Source organism: Adiantum capillus-veneris, chromosome 2, assembly GCF_014529385.1.
Source record: "Adiantum capillus-veneris isolate H3 chromosome 2, ASM1452938v2, whole genome shotgun sequence".
Taxonomy (NCBI): Eukaryota; Viridiplantae; Streptophyta; class Polypodiopsida; order Polypodiales; family Pteridaceae; genus Adiantum; species Adiantum capillus-veneris.
This window is the reverse complement of record NC_140932.1, coordinates 150,507,092-150,516,025: the sequence shown is the minus strand read 5'-3', so window position 1 is coordinate 150,516,025 and position 8,934 is coordinate 150,507,092. Positions and strand designations below refer to the sequence as shown.

Here is an 8,934-nt window from a genome sequence, read left to right as displayed (position 1 = left end):
ATATGCAAGGCCTGTCTATTTCCCTCCACCTTTGTTGCCACGTTGGAGAAATACCAAACTCACCCATGTGGATCTCGCCTTGAGCTGCAGGTTTTCTTTCCTTGACCTGCGGGCTTGGCCTTGATCTGCGGGTTTAGTGGGTTGTGTTTATTGTTAAACACCTACCCCTCTCTAGCAGTCCCTGCCTCCACCTTCGACACCCACGCGTTGGCCTTGCACACATTCTTCTCCCCCTGCCCTCTGCTAGCGCACACAAGCTCAGCCAGGCCCTGTCATTTTGCTACCATGCGGGACATGGCACGCCTTCCCTCATTGAGTTGCCTAAAGGAAAGTCCCCTTCAAGCCCTACGCCTCCAGCATACCAGCCTCTGGACCCAGCTTGGCGTGGAGGTCAGCGGCACAGCCAAAAGCCTGGCTGACTACTTGCTCTCCCTCTTTGCTCCCTACTCTGGCTGGAATGCAGATCAAGACATGTATTTAACGAGAGCCAAGAGTGGGAGCTCGCCTAGTCCTTGATCCACAACTTCTCGCTATGCACGTTGGTGCTCCCTGAATAGCAAAATCCTGCAGCAAAGGCCAAAGCCATGTCCATCATGCGTCGAAATTCCATCTACAAGTCTGGCCAACTCCTGCAAGAGCCTCACGTGAAGCCATCTGTGGCCAAGCTCTTTCTTTGTGGCCATGGAGAAGCTGGCAAGACAACACTTTGCCAATCATTATTGGCACCCTTATGAATTCCAGCATATTGTGGTTTGCTTCGCAAGCCAATCAGCCGGACACAAGGTATGGATAGTGGGTGGTTTTGCAATAAATTCATGGGCAATCTCTTGGCAGCCTATATGACACAAGAAGCATCTAGGAATACTTCAAGTGTGGAAGATCTGTCAGTGCTATAAGTTCATATGCAATCTCTTCGCAGCCGACTATCCAGAAGAAAAGAGCATCTGGGGATACTTTAAGAGTGCACGATCAGTCACTATGGAGGATAGAGAGATCAGAGATTTATTGAGGACGCAAGGACGAGTACCAGCTTGAAGAGATGGTGCTTTTCTTTAAGGAGAGAACAAGCACAACACATGATGCTCACGCCTCACAGATGCTGCTTTTCCCCGCATTGGTAAAGCAAAAGCAGGTTGTATATCCAAAAGTGGTACCCGATTTAATACCTCACAGCATGAAGCCTTCTTTGGGAGGAGACTGAAATGTCAGGAAACTTCAATGCATCTGATACCATCTGGACTTTATACCAGGTTGCAAGTGAGGCTACGCACCCCTTTGCGATGATTATGAGTGCTACCACCTTGGCTATTGTTGGACATCCTTCTTGAAAGGCAATGTTGGTGCTGTGGTGTGTTTTGGAGGGGATGTCACTGAACCATGGGAGAACAAAGCATGGATTGACATTCTGGCTTTTTACCCCACTATAAGCGGCTCCGACAGCAGTCAACTGCAAGAAGCTGAGAACTCCAGGTCCTGCCTAACTGCTCCAGAAGATCTGATGACCCAGATTAAAAAATCTTATCTATGAGATATGCCAGTCGATTGATTCTTGGGAATTCCAACAGTGGTGCTAGAAGAGTGGGTTCTGCATGGCAAAACTCCAGCACCCTATGCCTCTAAATTTGCCATCATAAGAAAACTAAGAGGCTTGAAGGATGCTGTGAATTGGGGATATGTCGAAATACCTCCAACACCGGTAGTCGAGGTTCTCCTATCAACGGAGCTCGAAGAACATGTTACAAATAGGCAACTCACCCCTCTTGCAACAATCACAGTTGAATTCTCTTTGAGCACAATTGATGGCGAATTCCCAAAACACTCGCATGGAAAGGAACATGTTGACAATATTGTGGTGCTATTAGAGCAGCCCCAAGATGATGGTCTGAGTAGAGCGGCAGATGAATCTCCACTAGATTCATTGTTTAAACGGATCCAACAGGAGCTGCAATGCTATGATCTACGGCAAGAGTCAAGGTTTAGGACCTTAAATCTGAGTGTACAAATGCTTAGAACAGATATTGATGCATTGGGAAAGTGCTTACGCTGAGCTGAGAGGGACATCATCTTCAACTGCTCATACGTCTGCTGAGATATGAGCTTACAAGAGACCATGCCACGATAAAGGGAGAGAGAGAAAGATAGAGAAAGGCCGCCGGAGGCGGCCGGCCGTACTAGTGTAGTTTTAAAGCTCCAGGCTAGATGCCTAAGAGTAAGTGTTTTCAAGGACTATTATCCTATTATTGTCCATTTGGAAACGTACTAATGATTTTATGGTTGTTAAGGAATTCGATGTATGCTTACTTAATGTTAAACTTGATGATAGGTCTGCCCCCTCAATGGGATTAGCATCCAGTTGAGTATACCAAAAATAAGTGTTTTCAAGGACTATTATCCTATTATAACTTCATGGTTATCCTATTAATTCCCAAAATGGCGTGCTCGTGTAGGTAATCATATCTGCATCCAATTGAGACTACCAAATGTGCGAGGACAGTATCCCTGTATTATCCAAGCAAAACTTTGGTATAGTCTATGTGTGCACCCGGAGACATTGGCGACCTTATCTTCCTATCTGCGTCACAGTCCCCTGGTTGGCTTCAATGACGTCATGCGAAATGCAAGTTTCTTACATAAAGATCCATTACTACTAAGAGCTAATAGACATACAACAATTGCCAATTGCCACCATCTTTTCCAAATTTTCCTTGGGAGACTTTAAAGCTATGAAATGGTAGAAAATGATCATACCTAGAATTGTATAGTAAATGCCTATGCTCAATTGCCATGATCTAATGTCCCTAGCCTGGAGTACACCCCCACATGATTTTTTCTCTCGTTTATGTGTGAGGAATGTTGTCACCTATAAACCGTCCATCAACACCACTTTACACAACGGAATTCCTGGATGTAGCCGGAGTGTCTGCTACATCATCAATTGGAATTTCTGCACCTTGCTGCAATGAGAGCAAGCCAGCTCAGTGGCCAAAATTACCCGTGCTGATGTGTCATCTAACATACCTACACAATGCAAGTCACAATTTCTTGGTCCCCCTCCCCTTGACTATGACTGTTGACCTCTCTCCATAATTGGTGCAAGAGTGACTTGCTCTCATTCCAATTGATGATTTGCCAAGATTGTTGGATTTTAAGTGCTATACCTTTACTTCTACATTATAGATTCATATCAGGTGACAGCGATGCTCTATTTCCTTGCTCTAATTTCCTGCACCCCTTCCACAAGTTCTTTGAAGCATTGAACTTCCATTCAACTTGTTTTTGTCCATGGCAATCAAAGTAATGTCTTCTAACTTTCTATTGTAATCTTAGTCAAACTCCTACTCAGATTGTTTTAGTCCATGGAGGTCAAGGTACGTATTTTTAGCCGCCTCATTTACACCTTCCGTGTAGGTGTCATATATGTGTCATGCACTTGAAATACTATTTGCCATTTTGAATTGTGTGTGTGTGTGTGTGATATGCGCTATTTTGGGCCATATGATGACCCACACCATATGGCCCAAAATGGCGCCAGACTGCTTTCATTTTTTGTCGGTTTTTGGGAGTTCTTTTGGGGGGTAGGGGTGTTGTTCAATTTGCAAGTGCTTGTTGATTGAAAACTTCTATATATGGAATGGTATTTGCTATCAAAGATTACATGATGAAGTTGATGGGGCAGTCTCCTTGGATGGCACTAAGTAAAGTAAAGATGCCTTGTGTCCATATTCGGTGGTCATACTTGGACAAGCATTCAAATTCAATCGTCCCTTGGGATGTCAGTAAACCGAAATAGCTGCTGTCTACTCCATTACACAGCAAACTTCTCCCGCGCCAAGATGGTAATTTGGGCAATATCTGAAAAATTACACCTGCATGCACCAGCTCTCTCTCTCTCTCTCTCTCTCTCTCTCTCTCTCACACACACACACACACACACACACACACACACACACACACAATCTTAAAAGTCTAGCAACTCACTTTTCTCTACTTTGTACACAGCCCCAGCTAAGCACCTGCTTGTAAGCTTTAAAATGACCTGTAATGGGCACAAAGCTCAGGCATTACTTTGGATAAATTCAGAGAGATTACAACCAAGAGAATAAACACAAAACAAGAAGCACAAAGATAGAAGACCTATACGTGTGTGTGTGTGTGTGTGTGTGTGTGTGTGTGTGTGTGTGTGTGTGTGTGTGAGAGAGAGAGAGAGAGAGAGAGAGAGAGAGAGAGAGACCTGTGTTGAAGAGATGTGAGAAAGCATGTGAATCATTGTACGACGTGTGTGTGTGTGTGAGTGTTGGGGGAGGGGGGGGAGAGGCTGTTTAAACACCCGCCATCAATGCGCAGACCTGTTTGTTGTCGTTTAAGCATACAGAGACAAATCTTTGGTGCACCTTATCTGCATGACAAGCATGCCAACTTACTGTTAGAGCCAGCACTAAGCCTCTTTGTTTCTCTTTCTAATAAACTGGATCTTGCTTACCAGCCATGACACGCACAAAGAAATATGCACCCCTAGCAAGCATTTCACTGTAGAATTGACACTCAGCATGACTCCCACTGGAAGAGAGACTTGATGCAGAGAATGGGCTCATTTGTCGGTTACTCTGTGTCATGGACGTCTCAAAACAAGTCCCTTCCGAGCCCTTCAGCGCATTCCTCGCTGCTCGCAAGGCTGCATATCCAAAATGTTGGTATATCAATAGAAATGAATGATTCAAGCTTCTTTCAAAAGAAAACTCTTGCAACATTGATTGTGTTATAAATATGCATCTATCAGATTCCTAAACAAAGGTCCAGCAATCTGAATTTCTTTTGTTTGCAAATTCAAGTTAACAGAATGGGCCTTGCATCATCATAACTGCCTAATGCTATACCAGACATACAATCTGAGCAAAAGTTGGGTGTGTTCCACGTCCCTCTATTGCAAGTGCAGTACGTTGCCAGTGGTGCAAATGCTTACAGCAGACTTCAATTCTAAAGAGCAACAACCCTCCATGCTTGAGAACATTTGTATCTTGTAATATGTGCACATAGAGAATAACAGATCGTAAAGAAAACGCATACGGCTCAAACAGAAGTTTCTTGAGTCTCAAAAGCTCACTTTGCTAACCGGAAGGTGCTAAAGCTCACTTCGATAACCGACAGGCACCAAAACTCACTTTGCTAACCAAAAAGCACAAACTCAAACTACCAATCCAGTGAGACTGCCGTTTAAGAGAATGTCAGTAAAGCTCACAGAAGCTCTTGATAGTAACTAGTTATTGCTTGGAATCATGTAAGCTGTTCTCTTGAGCGAGCATATAGACTTGTTGATACATAGTTATATAAAAGCAAACAGAAAACTAAACAGAAACGCAAACAAAAAAAGAACAAAAACTGTAGCAATAGGAATCAAGGAAAACAGAAACTGTAATATAAATGATAATTGCAAAATGGGAACGGGAAGAAAGTGAACTTTTGGGTAAAACTATGGTTGATGCATTGTGTCACTAGATATTGTCTAGTATAGAAGTTATTGTGCCAGCTTTCTCATGTTTTAAAAGTATTTCCGCGGCTTTTGAACTCAAACTTCATCTGATGACTCCAAATTATGACCAAGAGCCAAAGACTGTAGTAGATAATTTTGCATTTGAAAAGAAACCAGCACAACCTTATGTTTACTTACAAGCAGCAGCTGAAGTCGTAAGCTCCAAAACGTCGGTAGGGTGTTTCACGGACTGCCCAGCACTAACACTTGCAAGGACAGACTGCTGATCGGCACCCATGTGTTTGGCAAATTCAGCACAATGTGCTGCAACCAGAGCTGCAGCTGAGGCAACAGCTATACCTGTTCTTGAATCTTGCTTGTCGATTGTAGAAACAGCAGTTGCGGCTGCGACAATTGCTAAGGCTGCCGATACACTTGTTACTGACAGAGCTGCCTGTACATGTTTACTATGCATATAAAGCTTTTGTTTTCTGCGACATTTCAGCCACTTTCTGAAGGGATCTGTGATAAGGCTTTTCCAATGTTGAAGGCTCCTATCCACCTGACACTCAAGAGAGAACCATAATCATTCAGCACTTAGTAACAAGAAACTTGCTGTAAGAGAGAACTGAAAACACTAAACAAAAATTGCCTCTTTCGAAGTGAAGGAAGAGCCACTATTTGTAGGTTAAGGTGAAAGGTAGTGACTATGCATAGCTTTTAAGAGCCCATGTACTGTGGAAAATAAAATAGCAAGCATGTGCTCTCTCTCTCTCTCTCTCTCTCTCTCTCTCTCGGGATAGTTTCCTACGACGTTAAAACTCTCTTCTTCTCGGGGGTGTGTGTGTGCACTAATAAAAAGAGGAAAATGGTATAACCTTTCTACCCAAGTGTGGTGGATTGGTTATGCCAATTTCCTCTTGAATAACAAATAACAGGTCTTGAGTTCAACTCTCTTCGTCGGCTAGATCTCTGAGGTCTCTTGGGATAGTTTCCTACGATGTTAAAACTCTCTTCTTCTCGGGTGTGTGTGTGTGCTAATAAAAAGAGGAAAATGGTATAACCTTTCTACCCAAGTGTGGTAGATTGGTTATGCCATTTCCCTCTTGAATAACAGGTCTTGAGTTCAACTCTCCTCGTCGGTTAGATCTTTGAGGTCTCTTGAGATAGTTTTCTACGACGTTAAAACTTTGTTCTTCTTCTTCTCTCTCTCTCTCTCTCTCTCTCTCTCTCTCTCTCTCTCTCTCTCTCTCTTTTGGGAATTGGTTTATATTTACATTATGATATCAAAGTATAGATGTCTCTCTCTCTCTCTCTCTCTCTCTCTCTCTCTCTCTCTCTCTCTCTCTTTGTAGAAACATACAAAGTGATCTAAAAATTATTATCTTTGAAAACCTTTGCTCGCTCTCAACTTGGCCCAATATTCCAAGACTCGTAGTTGTGCTGTCTGCTTATGTTTAACTGCTGCTCTTCCATCACAAATAAAGAATTTTTCTGGACAAGCTGACTCACCCAATTCACATTAAGACAGCCAAGTGAATGCAAAGAAAATTGATGCTGATGCTTCATCCATAACCAGTTCTGCAGGGGCAAGGGAAAAAAAAAAACCCTTAAGAACCCACATTAGTAGCAACAGCAATCTCTCAGAAAGCGAAGCACTAAAAAATTTGATGAGATAAAAACTACAGACATTCAAAGGCGGTTTAATTGACTCTTAAATCGTTAGAAATCAGGTCACCCTTCAATCTTGACCTGTATCTAGTATTCAACAGGAGGCTGGATAATACCTTCATCTTCTCTAGCCTATTTGATGTAGATTGACAGGAATCACCCCTATCCTTTGAACATGAAAACCCATTGCTTTTCTTGAAGGACAGCGAGGACTGATCCTGCACACATAATTTGTGCCATGAAAGAATGCCCATAAAAACACAAAACACCACCACCCTAACATCCATATACCCTTCAAAAGCATTGAAATTTGTTGATTCAGTCTTGTGTACTATTCATAATTTGGTGCAATACCAAAACTACAAACTTAACGCATGACACAAATATAAGCTACATTATAGTGGCAAATAACATCGTCTCAGTTGAATGTTTTTAAGATTAAGCACATCAGATTGTTGCTTTACAGGACAAGGGAAACGGGAAAACATGTTCAACTTGCTAAAACCATAGCTCCACGAGCTGCAATTTAACCTGTACACTGACTAAAAATTGTCTGCACAAACCATCTTTTGGTCATCATCCTTGAATATCCATGAGTATTCCGTACAAGTAGACAGACGTTAAGAGAGAGAGAGAGAGAGATATTTGGTCATCATCCTTGAATATCCATGAGTATTCCGTACAAGTAGACAGACGTTAAGAGAGATTCGCAGAGACAGAGAGAGAGAGACAGAGAGAGAGAGAGAGAGAGAGAGAGTGTTTTAACGTTGTAGGAAACTATCCCAAGAGACCTTAAAGATCTATCCGACGGGGAGAGTTGAACTCAAGACCTGTTATTCAAGAGGGAAATGACATAACCAATCTACCACACTTGGGTGAGAGTTAACGTCATAGAAAACTATCCCAAGAGACCTCAAAGAGAGAGACAGAGAGAGAGAGAGAGAGGGGTGAGAGAGAGGGGTGTCTAGGGCTATCCTGCACCATGTCTCTCTGTTGCGACTTTGCCCTCTTCTCCTTGCTGCGTTATCCCTTGGCAATTCTCTCATTGCATGAGCTCTGTGGGCCGTGGCACACTTTCAACGTTCCAGTGGTTCTTTGGTTGTAGCCTTCTTTTATGTGATTCTACATCACTAGAGGTTTCTCTTATGGTAAATCACTGTATAGTATATAGATTATCATGCTTGGCTGGGTATGGGGTGAAGAGTCCGCAAAGAATAGCAGCAGGACCTGCCCCACTCTCTCTTGTTTGACCGCTGATGTCGTGCCCCGATCTCTCTAATCTCCCTGTAGTGTAGCCTTGTGGCCTGGCACTCAGGTGCTCAGGGTCAGGACAATCTCTACTTGCTATAGTTTAACTCCTCTTAGGGTGATAGGAAGGGGGTGCAGTAGTAGTAGGTAATCTGAAAGAAGTCTGTGAGCTGGGACACTACTAGTGATAATGCCACCTGTGTCTCTGTATCTCAAGTAGGAAGCAGCCAAGCTGTCTCTGGTATCTCCACTCCATCAACTCTTTGAGTCAGATGCTTTGTGAACAGAGTAGTGCATCGGCTTCGTATGTTCTCATAAGTTGTGCTGAACTTGTGCATCTGCATACATAAATGATATCACACCTGAGTTTCTACCGCTGATGTACGTAGCCTGCAAGTCCTCTCAGCTTTAGGGAAGCGTGCAGCTCCAAGTGTCCCCAAACTTGTGGAGAGGCACAACGGTATGCATAGTCGACTCTCTTGGTAGGCCCTCAGCAAGTGCTCTGTTGCAAAGCATGGCGATCACAAGAAGCTAAGTGCCAATGGCAT

The 8,934-nt window shown here is 43.2% G+C and overlaps 2 protein-coding genes across 2 annotated transcripts in view; one reads left to right on the top strand and one right to left on the bottom strand.

The window, feature by feature from the left end:
• Positions 1–294: 294 nt before the first annotated feature.
• LOC147463853 (uncharacterized) lies at positions 295–2,047 on the top strand. Its single transcript, XM_086497559.1, has 3 exons — positions 295–473; positions 571–644; positions 1,566–2,047. The coding sequence occupies exons 1-3, from the start codon at positions 295–297 to the stop codon at positions 2,045–2,047; spliced, it is 735 nt and encodes a 244-aa protein (XP_086353685.1).
• A 1,571-nt stretch (positions 2,048–3,618) lies between these two features.
• The window catches only part of LOC147463852 (uncharacterized), a 7,214-nt gene continuing 1,898 nt past the window's right edge, over positions 3,619–8,934 (bottom strand). The window contains exons 3-9 of the mRNA XM_086491623.1: positions 7,255–7,356; positions 6,980–7,048; positions 5,666–6,029; positions 4,481–4,672; positions 4,347–4,396; positions 3,979–4,036; positions 3,619–3,866 (exon numbers count right to left, since the gene is read on the bottom strand). Coding sequence (XP_086347749.1) covers positions 3,652–3,866; positions 3,979–4,036; positions 4,347–4,396; positions 4,481–4,672; positions 5,666–6,029; positions 6,980–7,048; positions 7,255–7,356 — 1,050 coding nt within the window. The 3' untranslated portion in view covers positions 3,619–3,651. The remainder of the gene's footprint in view (positions 3,867–3,978; positions 4,037–4,346; positions 4,397–4,480; positions 4,673–5,665; positions 6,030–6,979; positions 7,049–7,254; positions 7,357–8,934) is intronic.

Bases quoted from the DNA above. Each gene is read 5' to 3' on its own strand.
- LOC147463853 (XM_086497559.1), top strand. From the start codon at position 295: ATGGCACGCCTTCCCTCATTGAGTTGCCTAAAGGAAAGTCCCCTTCAA. The intron at 474-570 runs GTATTTAACGAG...AAAATCCTGCAG, and splicing joins TGGAATGCAGATCAAGACAT to CAAAGGCCAAAGCCATGTCC. The intron at 645-1,565 runs GTGAAGCCATCT...GAATTCCAACAG, and splicing joins AACTCCTGCAAGAGCCTCAC to TGGTGCTAGAAGAGTGGGTT.